General features: G+C 29.7%; 1 protein-coding gene across 3 annotated transcripts in view; it reads right to left on the bottom strand.

Moving 5' to 3' along the window:
• Positions 1 to 19,360, bottom strand: part of LOC127734496 (eyes absent homolog 1-like) — a 118,705-nt gene that overhangs the window by 7,931 nt on the left and 91,414 nt on the right. For 2 of the 3 annotated variants that reach the window (XM_052244396.1, XM_052244406.1), the window contains 6 exons: positions 17,352 to 17,493; positions 14,001 to 14,051; positions 10,494 to 10,559; positions 10,131 to 10,282; positions 4,194 to 4,283; positions 2,198 to 2,256 (listed from right to left, as the gene is read on the bottom strand). In XM_052244396.1, the coding sequence (XP_052100356.1) occupies positions 2,198 to 2,256; positions 4,194 to 4,283; positions 10,131 to 10,282; positions 10,494 to 10,559; positions 14,001 to 14,051; positions 17,352 to 17,493 (560 nt within the window). The remainder of the gene's footprint in view (positions 1 to 2,197; positions 2,257 to 4,193; positions 4,284 to 10,130; positions 10,283 to 10,493; positions 10,560 to 14,000; positions 14,052 to 17,351; positions 17,494 to 19,360) is intronic. The other variant, XM_052244415.1, reaches the window with a different exon arrangement.

The following is a 19,360-nucleotide window of genomic DNA, read 5'->3' as shown; positions in this document are numbered from 1 at the left end:
AAATAAAACATAAAACAGTGGAATGTGGATTGTGTTTCATTAACTGTTTGAAAGCTATTACATAATAAAATGCCTTGGCAAAATATGTACACAATGTCCAGCTTTACAGCTAGTTAAAACAGTTATGACTAAGAAATGCACGAAGAGTCAAGTATTTTTTTAATTTTAAAATAACAATTTACTTAATTACTTTTTTCAAACATTTTCTTAATCAGTATATTACTGATACTACTGTAAAACAATGATAATAAACCTGTCCAAATTCACATCTAAGGGTTTTAAATGAAACCTTCAATCAAATCCAAGGCAGAAAAAAATACACCTTCATCTGTTTTCAAGATTATTTATAATCCTTCATTTTTTCTTGAAATGTCATAAAATTTTAAAAATTAAAGAACAGGTTGAATGTTTTTTAGCATTATTATGAGTTTAGTATGGACACCTGCCTATGTCGATGATATAATCCATCTCAAAACCAACTTATAAAACAAGATATATTGGGAGGAAAGATCCTTATCTCTTAAAAGTTAACCTCTCAAAGTAGTGTTATCAACATCAAAGAGGAAGCTTTTTATGTTTTCTGAAATGTTTTTATCAAAAAGTGTGAAAGAATTAATCATGTTGATTTCGTTAATCAAGCTAAGGAGGGTCATCATGATTTGTAACGATTTATAGCTCAATAAATTTTAACTGGAACCTGACATGTCAAGAAATTACTTTATTCTTATCAAAATTTACATGATGCATAATTTTAGCTGCATCTGCATCTTAAACACTAGTGATCAAAAGGAATTCCAGAAAACTAAGTCAGAATGAAAGAAATTCTTCCTCTTTTGTCTTCATTAAAGTTCCTTTTTCAGCTTTAATTCTTCCTTTGTTACTAAGAATTGTAAACAGTAACTTAAAAGTTTGAGAAAATAACTTGTGTATCCAAAATATACAGGCATAACAAAATCTTACTTTATAGGCTATAGAAGTTATACAGAATTGCCTTAAAGTTATAAACTCATCTTTTTTTTACGGTATTATTTTAAATTGTTATAATAATCATTTGAAAATAATACATTGACCATTCATACAAGCGAATACTAATAAATAGGTGACAAAGTGTGATCCGTCAGTTTTAAACATTGATTTAAGCCTAGAATCTCTTACCCTTTATGATATTCAAATTCATAGATTCAAATCATCAACATGATAAAAAAAAAATGGAGATAAAAACGTCCCAAGGGGCAAATAAAGCTCCAATCATCAGTAAAATAATTGTGACAGTTCGCCTCTTATTTTAGTATTAGACAATTATACATGGAATAAAAACCAACTTTTTAAATATCAACCAACAATTTATAGCTTTCTAATGATCTAAATTGATATTAAAATTTAATGAATTATGGTTTATTGGTCCATAAATGATAACTCATAAATAAAAAGTAAACTTTACAATTGTGAAAATATTCTCCAGATCACCTGACCGTGACTTGGTAGAACTGATGGGTATATGAATCTATCACTTATTCAAATGTATACAATAGGATTCTCTCTGGCATTTCCCATTTAATTCATGTTGTCATGTCAAAAAATTCATCATCTTCGTAATCTATTAATCTATCCAATAACCACAAATAGAAAATGATTTATACGGTAGCATATCCCATCGCGCCAAACAGACATTTATTGGTATATGATAAACTGATGTCACCAGCATAGAATTATCCATGACAAAAATCAACAGTGTCTTTATACCATGCAAAATACCACGCATTTTGAGAAAGTTTGTTTTCTAATTTCTTGACATACATCTATCTTTGTCATGTAAGTCTGTGAATTCTATGGATAAAATTGATATCGACAAAGTTTTTCTTTTCCGAAAGGAGATTTATGCAGTAGATGTACTTGATATTGGGAATTAAACTTTTAAAAATTTCTCAGAACCCTATCTCACATTTTAAAGAACCCCATTGTTCACTTATCTTAGAAAACTACCTCATACTTACTGTTCAAACAATAAATTTTTTTCACATCATTTTACCTAAGCAGGAAGGAACTGGACAATAAAAAAATTAATTAACTGTTAAAGCTCAGACACCTCCTTTCCCCCTACTTCTATGGTCCCTGTGTAACTATTCCCATCAGACCCTCTATCTGTCCATGTTCCCAGTTTGACTTCTAATAAACCCTAATGTTGACCTGAATTTACCTCAAATCTTGTCCATTGTCATCAGATGACACATCATCAATGTGGACTTGGTCGCATTCCTGTCAATAGACAAAATACTCAGTCAACCAACAAATAATTATATATTTGACACAGTAAAACATTTTTACTCCTTAAATTCTTTGTTAAAGTGACGATTTTATGTGCTTTAAAGTCCATATATTTTGTGACGGCATAGCGCTGACATTATTGTTTAGAGATGACATTGACAGAATCTTTTGAAATAGCAATCTTTCTCTGAATGTGTTTTTCCTACAAATTAATTGAAACTGTTATTTAAAATATGTTACAAATATACTCTATAAAATGACAGTTCCACAGGAAATGAAATACATTCTCAAATATAAAATTGATAACTTGAGTACATGACATTATTTCTAAAGTTACTCAGTAATTTTATCAATAAATGAATAACAAATTTTTTTTTTAAATATTTAGCGGTTTTTTTTCTTTCACTATAGTCTAGATGAAATCTAAAGGGAAAATCAATTTTAACTTCAGGGTTCTAATAAAAAACACAACCATCTTTTTCAACGTAAATAATGATTTGTAGAACAAATTAATATTTCCTTTTCTTATTTGTAACCAGTTTTGTCGTAAAAGATTTCAAATCAGAATAAATTTCCATTTAATTCTACGAATATGACAAGCTTAGGGGTAAATGTTATATTTTTCTCTTTAAGGGGGAATCTGCTCATCCTAATTTCCTCCATACGTTTGGACCTGTAACAATATTTCCTGTACTGACAAAAGACGGAGAATTCCATGGAGCAATTATCTTGGTTAATGTTTACACTTTGTCATTATGACATTACCTAAGGCGAGATTTGCCATAGAATGGAAGGAGGAATTCATTTACATTTTAAGTATGGAACACATTCTAAATATGATAAGCGCCTAAATCAATTACTTTGATGTGAATTTAAATCTTCTCCCTTTTGTACTGAGTGTCACTAACGCAGACAGTAAAAACATTTCAATATCATTTTTTTACAATTTTATTTTTTGGGGGTATTTTCTATTAAACATATGGAGAGTAAATTAGACAGAGAACTACCAAAGTGTAATAAAAAAGCTGCCACTTTTTAATGTTATTAATTCACCTAAAAACAGAGCAATTTATTAAAACTCAATAATCAGAAATTCAGTTTATTGATAGTGTGTATCGAGGCTACAGATCACTACGTTTTAATAAAATTTCTATTATTTTGATGTAGTTTTATAGTTTATTATAAATAATCTAGATATATGAGCTGTTTATTTGTGTACAAACTATCTGATTATCTTTCACCAAAGAAATGAAATTTACCATTTAAAGAGCAATGGAAACAAAGCATAGATTCCAAATACATACTTGGCCTAACAGATGTTTAAAAACATCAAGTTTGGACTGAACATCTACAGGTTTCAAAGTAATCTTAAACATTATAGATATGTTCATCGTAGAAATGAAGTCAGAAAATTATTCCAAATAAGCTACTGATTCAATCATTGTACATGGACTTGGGCATGTGTTCCCCAAAGGGATTTCAGAAATATTAATTAATTTCTAGATATTTATCAAATATGTCACTGGAAGTGTTCCATATTCCCTAGACAGGGGGTCCATCAATAGGTCAGCTTTATTTAAAATGTTAAGTAGCTTGTCTGTAAAATACCAAATAAAATCAGAAGGGATTTCAGCTATCAGTACTAATCACTTAATTCCAATACTTTACATTGGCACCAACACTTATCATGTAAACAACTTTGGACTGCAACCTGCAAAGGAGTTCTTTAAAAAAAAAAAGAGGAAGTGAGCCTCTTCTAGTAGTTTGAAGTGCATTCAAGCTAAATAACCATAAATGAGTTTATGAAAACCAATACCAATATATAGCTATAAATGTCTGTAGTAAATTTTCTACCATATAAAAGAAATGATCAGATGTGTACAGTATGTTTTTAAACACTCTATAAATATATTTATATGGTCACGTACCTCTAAATCATTAAAAAATAAATGTGTATCTGCTAAATTAAATATCATTTCTTCCATCCGTAATCCTAACTGTACTGTTTGTTGTGGATCCTGAAAAAAATTAAAAATTCAGCTCTAAAATTTTTGTGGCCAAAATCAATTTTCTAATATGTTAAAACACATAATTTACTTCTCATCTTTCATGTAGACTTAGTAAACATAACGTCCATGTCATTTGAACTATATTTTAGTTTAGTGTGACGTCCATTTTCTCTGTCTAGTACACATTTTTATTTAGGGGCCAGCTGAAGCCTGCCTCCGAGTGTGGGATTTTCTCGCTGTTTTGAAGACCCATTAGAGGCCTTGGACTGTTTTCTGCTCTTTGACACATTCCCCTTTTCCATTCTCAATTTTATTATTATTATATTATAATTATATGAATAATTGTCTCATTGGCAATCATATCACATCTCGACATACATATAAAGGATTCTATTTTTTCATGTGTCCTTGGTCTCCTTCAAATTTATACTAACTTCATGACAGGTAAAATTTTCAAACTATATTACAATTGAAGACTCAATGGAGAAAAAATTTGAATGAAATGCTGCTTAGAAATTTTAAATACATTTTGTTTATATTTTTTTGACAGCTATTTTACATTTTTTTCCCAATATGTCTCTAATTTAGAATTAGCTACTGTTTGCAGCTTTATCAAATTTGATATCATTGAGTTAATTGTAAACAAACAAGTGTCATAAAGTTCTAAGAGCCACACTACAGCAATGTTTCATATAGTACCATGTCTCTACTCCATAATAACAGCTTTAGCTATTATATTTGAAGGAGCTATACAAATGCTCTTTTCTTTACTGAGAACACTCTTGTCTTGGGGATAAGAAGACATCGTGTGGCGCTCCTTCAGTCGTTGAGTATGACACTAACAATGTCCTGAGAGGCTACATTATCAATATAATTACTAACTGACAGATTTTAATCAATTGTCAATTATTTCTAAACCCAACTTAATTAGTAAAGGCCAACGTTTTTGGACTGTTGTTGTTTTTAGTTAATAACATAAGTTCTTTTATTAAAATGAACTGCTATACATGGATATGTATATTTTTATTTTTTTATGGATAGTAGTTACAATATAACCCAGTATATCAAAAGGGATATATATGAAATCTATATAATCTAAATAAATCTCAGATAGCTCTTTCCTTCTACAGTTTTTGTCATATCTTAATTAAACAATAAAACCTTTAAAAATGAAAGACATAAGAAAAACTTTAGACTTTATATGAGTGATTACATAAAAATACAGAGCACATCTAATTTTTATTATTATTTGTTTTTAATAACAAAAAGTAACAGGCATATAAACCTTTTCAGTTGGGAGTTTGATTTCATTTTCCTGTATAATATAGTTAATATATTTACATTAATATAATGCAGACACAAAATTGATTTATCATGCAAAAGTGTTCTTCAATTTCACTTCGATTTCTGTTATGAATTGTTGACTTCATATATTTGCTTTCCCTAGATGCTCAACACCCCACCTTTCAGTGAAAAACAAAATCATGTCCCATCCGCTGAATACGAATACATACTGTAGTGCAAGTTTTGTTTCTTATATCAATGAAGATTCAATTTAAAAAAATAATTTTCAAAGTTGAATTTTAAATAATTTACGGAGAACGCCATGTAATAGAAACTGACTCTTTAATTACATGAAGTCGGAGCTTTTAAACGTAATTTGATATTGTTCAATGACATAACATAATAATGGCACTGAATTGGTTAAATACTTTGAACAGTTTATATTTACACAATATAATTAGACCAATTAATGAAAATCTTTTATTCCCCAAAACTTTGATGATAGACTATCAATAAATTAACATCATTTAAACTGATGAAAGTTTATGATAAAATTTTATCATTTATTCTATAAAAGATTTTCTAGGTAATTATTTTTATTGGTGATAATTCTGGCGGACTGGTCTGCCATTTACCATCTATAGAATCCATTTGTGGTTTTGACAATCTGGTTGCTAATCGGTGGACATGTTGTTAACGAAATCTAAAGAGAATTGCAATTTCTGTCAATTTAACAAATAAGTGTCTTTCTATAGAGCCATAAACAGAAATTACAGGAGATTTCTGTATGTGAACAAGATGCTATAATTAGATTTTGTACTAAATTTCTGAAAGCTTTCTATCATAGATACAACACTATTTATCTAAAACAAGCAGACAACAAACTTGATAAAAGCGATTAGTACAAGAAATAATTCTGTAATATTTGATTAGAAAATTCTTTTTTTTACCACATTGACATAATTGAGCTAATCAAAAAGGGAAATACTATTTAAACGTTTTCTGTTAAAATCATGACTAATAAAAATGTGGCATAGCTTGTTAAATAAAATTAGAAAATATATAAAATGGTACCAATTACTCCAGTTTTTGACATATTTATTGGTTGTAAATGTTTCATGCTGAATCCTAACAATTAAATATTTATTCAATTTAAATACATAACTCATATTTTGGACCACGTCCTCATTTCCACATTAGGATTAATTCAATTTAAGTCATGACACTTTAGAATGATGAAAATGTTGTATAGAATTCCTAAGTTCATTTAATGTTTATATCTAGCAATGATCAATTAAGATGATTAGTGATATCTACTGATACTTCTAATCAATCTCAGTTCTAACATATTTATATATTGGCATTGATTATTATATCAATTATGAACTGAGTTTACTAAATCTTCCAAACTTTAAGAACCATTGCTCTCTAACTCAGACATAATTTCATTTCAAACCGTTTTTTTTTTTTACGATTTTAGATTCATGATATTTTTTACATCAACTACAGGGATGTTTATTATAACCTTGACTACTGATAAGGGTCCTGTTAGGTCAGAAAACCTAATGAAGACTTCCAAACTAGAATATTGTAAAAAGAGTGCAAACTGGTACCCAGTGAAACAGAACTTATCATTCACAACAAAACAGTTGACCAGATCTTTAAGATCATGCTAACTTTGTTTACTCTCATACCCTTTGATTGTTGTTCCTCCGCTCTCAGAAAACTTTCAATACCCAATAATATTTATAATTCCTCAACTATCTATCATAATATCAATAGTCACATCAAGATTAGCATGTGATAAAGTGAGAATTGTGAAAATTAACTGAAGAGTTCTACAAAGGGAGATAAGAACATGGAACAGCTGCTGGTTGTCACAAATAATATACAAACAATCTGTAGATAAAACCTTGTTTGTTTTTCCTGAGGAACAAAATTTGTAATTATGACAGATGGCGAAAAGAAAATATTACAATCTTGTACTGAATATTGTTTTTAATCAAGAGTTGTGTCTGTCTTCCATCAAAACGTAAATCTCATGTGGTGATCTACCACCATACTTATAACTCAAATTATAATATGAGACAACACCAAAGATTAGCGGTGAAAGTGTACATATTTAGCATATTGTTTGGCAGAAAGCTACAAGGTGGGAAATAAGTAAATACCTCTGCTGAAGTTCAAATCCAGTAAGTTACATATATTGTATTGATGGACTGTCCACTAGCAATTCTAGATTGTATAGAGGAGGTATTTCATCCTTGAAGTATAATTTAAGATATGACAGATGTAGTGACGAAGAGGGTTATGCCAATCAACAAAGCACTCCCTTCAAAACACCTCCAACTCCTTAAAACGTGTCACAGTTTTCTGAATAAGATAAATATCTTCTAGTTCTTCCAATGTGATGGAGAATGAAGACTATGTATCTACACTTTTCAATAACTGACCCATAAGAGCACTTAAAACATTGTCATTGGTTTTTTTTTTTAAATACTTAGGATTTTATGTAATAGTATGTAGTCCATTTTAATCTTGATATAGAGGGAAATAATTGCAGACATTTCAGAAATTGGTAAATTCCCACTGACTAGTAAATAATGTCATTTATATATTGTCCTTCTCTTGAAAATGTGTAAATAACAAATCTATGAATTATATTTTGTAGCAGATCTTTACGATAATGGCCTTATTCAAATACATTAACTTTGAAGCAATACAGAATTGTAGGAATGGAAAACAGAAAGCATTAAAAGTAACAACAAATACATCAAAGGTTCCAGGCATGAAGGCCAGACAATAGCCGAGATTAAAAAAGCAAATAAACAATAAAGGTAACAACCTCTAATCGACAATTATTATGGAGATTGAGGTACAAAAAGTCTCATGGGTACTATGTTATTTTCAACAATCGTAGGAAACGGCACTTGTTTAAATATTGAAAGTCATTAAATGATTACAGTTATATTGACAAACATTTTCTCTGCCCATTATTGCTCGAAGGATCAAGCATAATTTGTTAAAATATTTGAGTCATACCTTTTTGCTCTATTTTGTTTAGGAATTAGAATAAAAGAATGATCATTTTGATCTGGAAATCCATAATTATTGTCATATTTGATAAAAAAAAATCTATAATTGTAAAAATACTAATTCAAGGTTTTTTTAAACAGAACAAAAACTAGAACTCCGATCTAAATGAAACATATTTAAACATTAAAATGTTTTATGATGTTTCTAATGATAGCAAACACTTTAGAGAAGGAAAACAGGGTGAGTATGTCAAGCAAATATTAATAAACAGCTGCGCCATAAGCGCATGATACGCCCGTCATCTTGTGTGTGAATTTTTATGCAATAAGCATAAATAGTTTCTGACATACGGCGTGACATGCGAAAACCCCCTTTTTTTTTAACAAAAAACTCAATATCTCTAAAATAAAATTTTGAATCATAACCAAAAAGTATACAGATCTTTAGATTAATATAACTAAAAAGTGTGTAAAATTTTAAGCAATAATCATAAATCGTTTTTGAGATAACCGCGACATGTGAAAACCCCCCTTTAAAAAAAAAAAAATCAATATCTCAAAAATAAAATTTTGAATCAAAACCAAAAAGTATACAGATCTTAAGATTAATATAACTAAGAAGTGTGTAAAATTTTAAGCAATAATCATAAATCGTTTTTGAGATACGGCGCGACATGTGAAAAACCCCTCCCCCTTTTTTTACAAAATACTCAATAACTCAAAAATAAAATTTTGAATCACCACCAAAAAGTATACAGATCTTAAGGTTAATATAACTAAGAAGTGTGTAAAGTTTTAAGCAATAATCATAAACTGTTTTTGAGATACGGCGCGACATGTGAATAACCCCTCCCCCTTTTTTAACAAAATACTCAATATCTCTAAATTAAAATTTTGAATCATCACCAAAAAGTATACAGATCTTAAGATTAATATAACTAAGAAGTGTGTAAAGTTTTAAGCAATAATCATAAATTTTTTTGAGATACAGCGCGACATGTGAAAAAAAACACACACCTGTTTTAGTTACTAAGTCCCGTAACTCAAAAAGTTTTAATCTTATTTTCACCAAAAAGTATACAGATCGTTTGACCATCATAAGAAACAACTATGTTAAGTTTCATGAAATTTGGATAAGTCATTCTCAAGTTACGGTGCGACATGTTTACGCCGGACAGACAGACGGACAGACGGACATTTGTATACCATAATACGTCCCGTCAAAAATTGACGAGTGTATAAAAACAAAAACCTTCATATGCATCTCTTTTACAACAAAAATATTCACAATGCCTTTAAAAAATAAAAGATACTAAAACCTATGATCAGGATAGTACAAATTCCCTCTAAACTTTCCAAAGAGTATGAAATTTGTATGGCAGCAATAGACAAAAAACTCAAACAAGCACCACTGAAGGTATGACTTCTGAAGTCAAACAAAAGCCTGGAGTGATTCAAACTGATACAGAAATATATGTCTATCCAACTATACATGCAAAAAATTTGTCCCAAACAACAACATTGAAGATTTACTCACCTTTCCATATCGTTGTGCATACACTCCTGTTAGTAATGAATGAAATATAATAATTGTCTCGTCTAAATCCCACACAAATACACGTTCTAAATCAGACTCAGGTCCAGGTGAAGGATTTGTTCTTCTGCCTGCTCGACTACCACTTCTTCTCTCTATAATACAAAATATTCTAATTAAGATGCCATTTCGAGTTCCAAGTTTAACATTTGCATAAAAGTGAAACGAACATAAAAGATTTTTTTTATAAACATTTTATTTTACTAAACAATACCTTCTGGTTTGATTGCATGTAGATAAATCTGAAGGCAAATTTACAAAGTTTATTTTATAATGTTTGTTGATATAAGTTAAGAATCTACTTACTTGTGCTATTTGTAGATGATAATGGAGGTGAGGGACTTGGGATCTGTGAAGAATACTGAGGATCAGCTGAAAAAAAAACACAGAGATATTAATTCTCAAAAAATAGAAAAGAGAAAAAAACATGAATATTGCTGTTTACCTAAAGGAAGTGCAAACTATGAATATTAGGTATCAGCTTGTGAAAAGAGAAATGGTAAAAAATGTGAATACATGAATTGAGTTTTAATGACAAATCACAAAAATGTGGAATGTGTATTCAGTTTTAATGAAATTACAAAAATGTGAATACATGTATTGAGTTTTAATGACAAATCACAAAAATGTGAATACATGTATTGAGTTTAAATGAAATATCAAAAAACTGTGAATACATGTATTTTGAGTTTTAATGAAAAATCACCAAAAAAATGTGAATATATGTATTGAGTTTTAATGAAAACTATTGAATTTAGCTTGAAGGTCTCTGTTAACTCAGATATATGCTCCCCTGCTTTGAAGCAAAAAAAAATAAAAATAAAATTTCATGTACTAATATTATTGCATTTTCCAATTTAAAGGAGAATGACTTTAGCAGTCAGACTTCTTAAGTCCATTATAAACTAGAAATTCAGATTCTACAGATGATTTTTGATCAGATAAGAAAAAACCCTCTTAATAATTAAAATTGAAGATAAGTCATACAATACAAACCTTTTCAAGCTAGTTACACTATATTCATCACATGCCATATTTTTGTATTGATGAAGGAAAAAAACCCACTTTAATCAGTTTTAAAGTTTAAGAAAATCATGTCTGATACTAATACATGTAGAATTGTATTTGTCCTGTCATATAAACTTTCCATATATTTGTGAGCCAATGAAATGAGAATTATTTTGTATCTTGCATTTAGGTCTGTTTCAATGACCCACTGACATTGCAGATTATATTTCTGCTGTAAACACAATAGAATAACTTGGCTTAACTTACACCAGTGGCAAGGAACATGATTCAAATCACTTGAATTTTTAAAATAGGATATATTATTGAAATCTTAAAATGGGACTATTGTATTGACATTTTCCAGAAAATTGCCTTAAAAATTAATGTTTCAAGGCTTCAGTATCAATAACATAACATGTAGTATTCTAAATTGTTTTCTAGTAAATTTACAGGTTTCTGTTATAAAAGTACAGTATCAATTTCATTTAAAAAGTTAATGACAAACTGACAACAAATACAAACAAAATTTAAATAGAGAACCAATACTACTAGCACCAATATCAATTCGAAGGAAATAGGTGTACTTACATCTTAAAAAATAAGTTTTACTCTCATAAGTCCATAAATATTTTTTTTAAATCAATAAAAGTGTGCGAACAAGTTGACATATTTTTACTATCAAATTTTTAGCATAATATTGCCTCTTGAAAATAAACTATCTCATACAGACACTATCTCATACAGACATTTATTTATTATAAAATGATAATAGTAAACAAATACAACTCTTTTCTATGAAGACATATTTCATCCATAAAAGAATCAAATTAAACACTTCTAAAATAAGTGCATTTACAGTAAAAACTATTCTTTGACAGTATCAATAAAAACTGACCCCAAAACAAATTTGCCTCAAAACTCATGCATATAAATATGTAGTGTTGCATTGCTGATCTCCTTCACAGTTATTCACAATACAAGCAAGTCCAACCCGGGGTGAAATTACAAAGAAAAGGGACATCAAAGCAATGTATTGACAATTAGGGGTACTAGTATAGAGATCTCTAGGGCTATAGTCAAGAGGCAGTAAACAATTGAAATAGGGGGAAACTGCTAAATTCTAATAAATGGAATGCATTGAGATATTTCATAATAAACTCAAGTATAAAATGATATATCGTTTATCATATTGCATATCATGTAAACATAGTTTTTTTGGAGGCACTGTGGTTATAGAGGGAACACTTTGTTTTAAGCCTGATAAACACAACAATATTCACTGAAGACAAGAGACCTAAACTCCAATTGTATCTACGAACAGACATATCATCAGTAAACATGTCTAGCATATTATATACAGAGCTAACTATTTCCATTTTTTTCAATAGCTAAAACACCCAAACGTTATGAGCTGTCTGTACTCAGAATTTATTTCAATATATTTTATTCAAGAAAGACATTTTTGAACAAAAAAGCTTTTAAGAGACTACAATCTGAGAATTTATTTACACAAATTTTGCATTATTCACAGAGTCCTGACAAGGAAAACTAATTTCCATCCGTTCATCATGACATGAAGCTGGCACTATATTCAATGTGTGACATTTTTTTTAACGCATACCTTTTTGGTATTGATTTTATAATCATTTAAAATGATATCATCAAGGCCAATTCTACAGATATTTTTTGTGATTAATTATACATGTACACTTTCCTTTCTATCTTAAGACAGCTACCAAGACAGATAACTGATTTCTTCATTGGAATTTTTCACATTTCAAAACACTTAACAGATTAAAGAATTAAAAGCCATTAAAATATTAAAACAAACGAGTTGACATTTTGTCTGCTATGTGCGATACTAAAAAGGCCACTTGCATAAAGCATCCAAAACAATCTCCAGCTAGGCAACTGGTATGCAGGATTCATTACAGCATCTTAGTTTTCCTCTTGTCCATGTTATCTGACAAAGCCCATTGTTATAATGATGTTTTATAAATTCAAAAATAACTACTGAGTATTAAAAATTCGTAAGGGGTTCCGTGGAACCCTGTGTATCGCCTGTGATTGCTGCTGTTAGTGTAAAAGTGTGATGTTGACTTAAAAAGTGAGTCCATTCATCAGTAAAATACAGTTTTAAAAAAAAATCCAACTTTCTCTTTAGATGCTATATCATGGTCTTGATGATTAGCTTCTGTCCAAAATTCATAACAATCCATGAAGGTTTACAAATTTATCACGTCAAAAAAGTTTAATCCCAGACTGTCTGTAAATGTTAACTGTTAAAAACTAAGTCCATTTATCAGTAAAATACAGAAAAATAAAAATATTTTTAAATTTTGCTTCGGATACTGTCTTTGGATCATAAACAAGCTTCTGTCCAAATTTCATAAAATCCCATGAAGGTTTGACAAAGTTACTGATGTCTAAAAAAACCTTTAACAACAGACTGAACCTAAATAACACCACCAACAGAATCTAGGATGGCTATGTCTCCCTTTCGAGACATAAATGTCAAAGGCTTGACAAAAAATCACTTGCATCATCGATGTTGAAAGTTCTTTAAATTCATGTGCTCATACTCATGGCATCAGTTCTCCCTTGTCAACTTCTATGACAAAGCTTAGTTTATTATGATACTTATATGGCAGTTTATTACAATACGGAGTGTGATAGCAGTGTAAGAGAATCCAAAGGAGAAAATGTTAAATAAACAACAAATCTTTTTAGTAGTATGATGGGTAGCTCAGCACATTAAATAATGTAGCTATTAGGGGGTGGGGATAAAACAGGTTTATAACTTACTTGTGTCAACAGGTCTTTGACCATTTGGTATATTTGGTATATTTCTTACTACTAAAATTGAAATTTCATGTCATTAAAACACATACATTATATCCCAACAGTTCAATACACAAATATTTAAAACAATCTTTTATGTACATTTGAAATGATATCCACTATGTTTAATTTCAAATCAATTGAAATCTTCCGATTTTTTTCATTTCTACACTGATCTGAGGAAGAAGGAGTTTAGTATTGATTACTTTACTGTGCTTTTATTCGTAACCTCGAGGACAATTCCTCATAGTTATATTGCAGATTTGTATGTTTGGGGGTGTAGGACGTAAAATCAAATTAATGATGCAAACAAATTTTCTAAAAGAAGAAAAACATTACTTTAAAAAATTTCTCCATTCAACCATTTTTAATTAAAGACAAGGAAATGCTGAGCCATAAGTGGTGTTGGATCTGTAAATTTATGTCACCGTAAAAGTTTCAATAAAAACTGTTTTAAGCCATTAATTCACTATAGAGACATTGTCAGAGAATTGGGCATGAAATTTATGTTTGGAAAGCGGACAAAAAGATTTATCATGTGAAAGAATCGAACATCTACGGTGGATAAACAAACATAAACAACACGGTCGAATCAGTCAACCAGAGTTTGTTATTGGGCTACATTTTTGCATGTGAAAACTTTACAGTCAGCGATAAATAATGAATGGTGTATACAACTAGACAATACAGGAGAATTAAAGGTTTCTCGTCATCAATAATTCATTTAAATTCTGGCAAAATCAACTATTAATGTTAAGTAAATTGAAGGAGAAAAATATTTATTAAGTTTAAGGCCATTCATTGAATGAACATGAACAAAAGAGTGACAATCACAAGTCAAAACAAATCATTCAGTGATTATTGTTATTATCATAAACAAAAACTAAACAAAATGTAAGATTCAATTGACATTTTTTTATTGCAGAAAATCTATACTATATAAAAGAAGTAGATTACAAAAGTGCAAAAATCTGAGAAGTATGGTAGAATCTATTTGCAATTCCAAGCGGCCAATAAGGCCATTACTACTAGCCTCCTAAAAATAAGGAAATTACCACTAGTGTCAAAATGAAAAAAGCTATTTCCACAACTCTCACAGAGAAAAAGTCAATAACCGCTAGACTCCCAGAAAAAGATTATTACCAAAGGTCTCCACATGTGCAATAGTGGACCTATTACACTAGGGAACATGACATAACATATACAATAATGGACCACTTACACTAGGGAACTTGACATCACATATACACTAATGGACCACTTACACTAGGGAACTTGACATCACATAAACACTTGTGGACCTCTTTCACTAGGGAACTTGATATTGCATAAACACTAATGGACCACTTACACTAGGGAACTTGACATCACATATTCACTAATGGACCACTTACATTATGGAACTTGACATCACATATTCACTAGCGGACCACTTACACTAGGGAACTTGACATCACATATACAATAATGGACCACTGACATTAGGAAACTTTACATCACATATTTAATAGCGGACCACTTACACTAGGGAACTTGAGATCACATATACACTAATGGACCTCTTACAAGAGGGAACTTGAAATCACATAGGCATTAGTATACCTTACATACTAAAGGCATGTGAAATCACATATACACTAAAACTCTCTCATACCGGTACACAAGACCACTCGACATCACATGTACACTTGTCTAGAAGATCTTTTACACAAGACCACTGGACATCACATGTACACTTGTCTAGAGAATCTTTTACACAAGTCAAGTTCATAACACATTTACAAATTATAAATCTGAGGACATTTATTCACTGATCATTCAACCTGCCAAAGTCTATGAAACAAAATATATGAAAAATATAAATACTTGTATCTTACAAAAATAGAAGCAGACACCATTTTTAAAACACTCTTCAGAGTTAGAGTAGAAAAAAAATGAAAGGCAGTTAAAAAGCCCAAGGCCACAAAAGACAATTTTATAAAGAAGATAATTATTATTTAAGATACAGTAACTTATCAAAAGACTTTATCACTTATCTCAAATATTTAAATGAAACTTTATTTTGTCTATTTTTTTCAAAGCTTTTAAAAATAGAACAGAATAATTCGTGCCAGCTACAGAATACGCCATCGATCAAATTGACATCCACCTATAGAAAACTGGCGATTACACATACATAGCTATTATTAAAAGCCTGTCGTTTCTAATTCATTGTTAGTGTAATTGTCAAAGCCTGTGTCAGTCTTTACAAGCAATGTCAGTAGAAATGAAGCTTCAGTTGAATGACCAGAATCTAACAGTCTAGCATTGTAACTAGGGATGTTTAATATATGTAAATTAACAGCATATAACAGACAAGAAAATATATTAATAAAAACATTTTTGCAATTATAAAAATAATTTTCATTAACATACAATGCCTTATGGGTAGTATTTTCTTCTTACATGGCTGAAAAGCTGGTACCTAATAATTTTATTCAAATAGACTGTTTTTATTTTTGAAGGAAAAAAAATTACTAATTCTATTTCCTTTAACATCTATTTTTACAACCAATTTCTTCCTAAAAGAATTAAAAAAAGTAAAATTTCTGTGTAATGACTCTTTTTGTGGTCTGAAAATTCAAATATGACTGAAAGATTTTTTGTTAACTGTTAAATGGCAATATTCAGGGGGAAAAAACCAACAATGTTTTGGAAAATGGATTAAGATTTTCAACAATTGATAAAAGTCATTACACTATTTGCTCTTGAATAAATCTTAAATATTTTTGCCATATTAAAACCCTCTAAAATCCATGAAAAGTGATTATGAAAAGATGTTGTCTAGAGAAAAACAATTTATTTTGTGAAACCATTTTTTTTGTTTTAAGTTTGTTTGTACCATAGTCATTTAATCAAGGTCAAAGCAATATTAGTACTATGGTTACTGATTCTTCAGTTGAAGCAAAAAAGTTCATTTTGATGCTAATATTAGTTGTAAAATAAAGACTAAAGTTATGCCAAATATTGTTAATCCTTTTTATACTGTACCAAGACTTTTAAATACCGTAGGTGCTCCATACAGAAGACTACTACCAAGGCATGTGCTCTATAACTAATACTATCAAAATTAGGTACCACATAATCCAAAATTCCATTATAATAGGTGCTTTATAAGCCATAAACATGTTCTTTAAAGACAAGACTATCTCTAAATTGATGTTTAATAAGCAAGAATTCTACCAAAGCTTTTGCTGTATTAATGTTCCTTTCAAAAGTTTGTTTTTTGTTAATAAAAGCTCTGAGGCAAAAGATAGAAATTATAATAAAACTGACCTGTTGTTGTTGTGGGGGTATCCATCAAAGTGTAGACTTGTGAGTTTGACGGTGATGCTGTAGCAGTCGTGCTGTTTGCCAGCTGATAGCTTGGGTAGTATGGATTCGCACCGGGATAATTATAACTGAAGCCATCGATACCCTGAAAAACAAAGAATATCAAACTTTGATACCAAAATCATCAAAAGAAAGGGAAATATAAGAAAAAATAAAACCCAATATCAAAACCATTGAAACCATGCTGATATGGTATATCTTGTATCATTATAATGCAAATATTATATTACCATCAAAATGATTCACTTTTTTTTTTCTTGAATTCCATCCCAGATATTATCTGGTGGACAATACCTGATATACATTTTTTGTATATTCAATACCACATACAATATAACACTGAAATGGTACTTATTACTTCCTTTAATAAAAATGTTAACACACATATGAAACAAAATGTAAATAACAGCAAAATAAGGTCTTGTTATGCCTTTTTCTTTATTTCAATAAACAAACACTCTTTCATGTTTACTTTTTCATGTATGTCTCACGCCTGAAGGTCGGGATTGTCAAATGGGAATAAACACCAGAAATCTAGAAAAGGACTCAAACAGAAGGAATAAATATAAGGCAAAATTACAACCTAGTAACCAGAAAAGTCAATTCAAAAGGCATGCACAAAATAGTCAAAATAGGGTCCAACTATAGCAACCGACACTGAGGCCCTAAGAAAAAAGTATAAAAAGAAGAGGCAACACACAACAGTCAAAACTAGCAGCTGAACAGAACAGTCAAAACTAACAGCTGATCAGAACAGTCAAAGAATGTTTATTTGCAACACAACTGGATTTTAGAATTCGTTTATGTTAGAATCATAAGTATTTGTACAAGATCACCTTTAACATTCATTACTGAGATCCAAAATAGAATAGACAAAGCTATAAAGGCCTTAAACATCAATAAAAAGTCAGGGTAAAACAGCAGAGTCAAGCTTACAGTCTTCATGGCAAAGTAAAAAGTCAGGGTAAAATATCAGAGTCAAGCTTACAGTTTTCATGGCAAAGTTAAAAGTCAGGGTAAAATAGCAGAGTCAAGCTTACAGTCTTCATGGCAAAGTAAAAAGTCAGGGTAAAACAGCAGAGTCAAGCTTACAGTCTTCATGGCAAAGTAAAAAGTCAGGGTAAAACAGCAGAGTCAAGCTTACGGTCTTCATGGCAAAGTAAAAAGTAAGGATTAAAGGGAATAGTAACAAATTGTGGGTCTATACAGTAAACAGAAGAGTTGAAAATAAGTTAACATATAAAACTAAGGTCACCTTTGTCTGGGACAAACCATCCTATTTTCTAACTGGCTCCAAACATCTGTACATGTCTATCTATATTTGCACACATTTTTGTTCTTTTTCAAAATCTGCATTAATTACTTTCCCAAAACTGTTGTTAACCAACACCTCAATATCAGATAAAACAAGGTCAATGTATACATTTTTAAATTATTTTTTATGATTTACTAATTTTCTTATGAAAATTTTAATAATTTGAAAATCTGACTTCAATTCTATTGGTATGTATGAAAGTCAGTTCAGTTCATCAATAATAAATTTATAGATGACAAGAATTTATATTTTATATAACATAACTTCCAAATTTACATATAATCACTTAATCTTTCATTAAATTACTTTAATTTTAATCAGGTTTTTAATACTCGTCAAAAACTCCCAATGTATAACTGTGGAAAATTACACAAAATTACCATTTTTATTGCATATAATAAATTTGAAAGATACATAAATTTTTATAAATCCATTCAGATGCTCTTAATATCATGAATACTAAATTATTTTCCAGAAAGATTTAAACATCTGATATTTTTATCATTTTAATTTTCCAAATAAATAATGTAATATAGATTTAATAAAGCGACTATATAAGTCATATTCTTATCGTACTTAATAATCTGGTGAAGAATAGGAAATCATATAAATGTTATTTTCACAAAGTTAATGAAAA

The sequence above is a fragment of the Mytilus californianus genome, unplaced genomic scaffold (genome assembly GCF_021869535.1).
Source record: "Mytilus californianus isolate M0D057914Y unplaced genomic scaffold, xbMytCali1.0.p SCAF_1, whole genome shotgun sequence".
NCBI classification, from domain to species: domain Eukaryota; kingdom Metazoa; phylum Mollusca; class Bivalvia; order Mytilida; family Mytilidae; genus Mytilus; species Mytilus californianus.
Note: the sequence above shows the minus strand (reverse complement) of the source record. Positions and strands in the feature narration are given on the sequence as shown.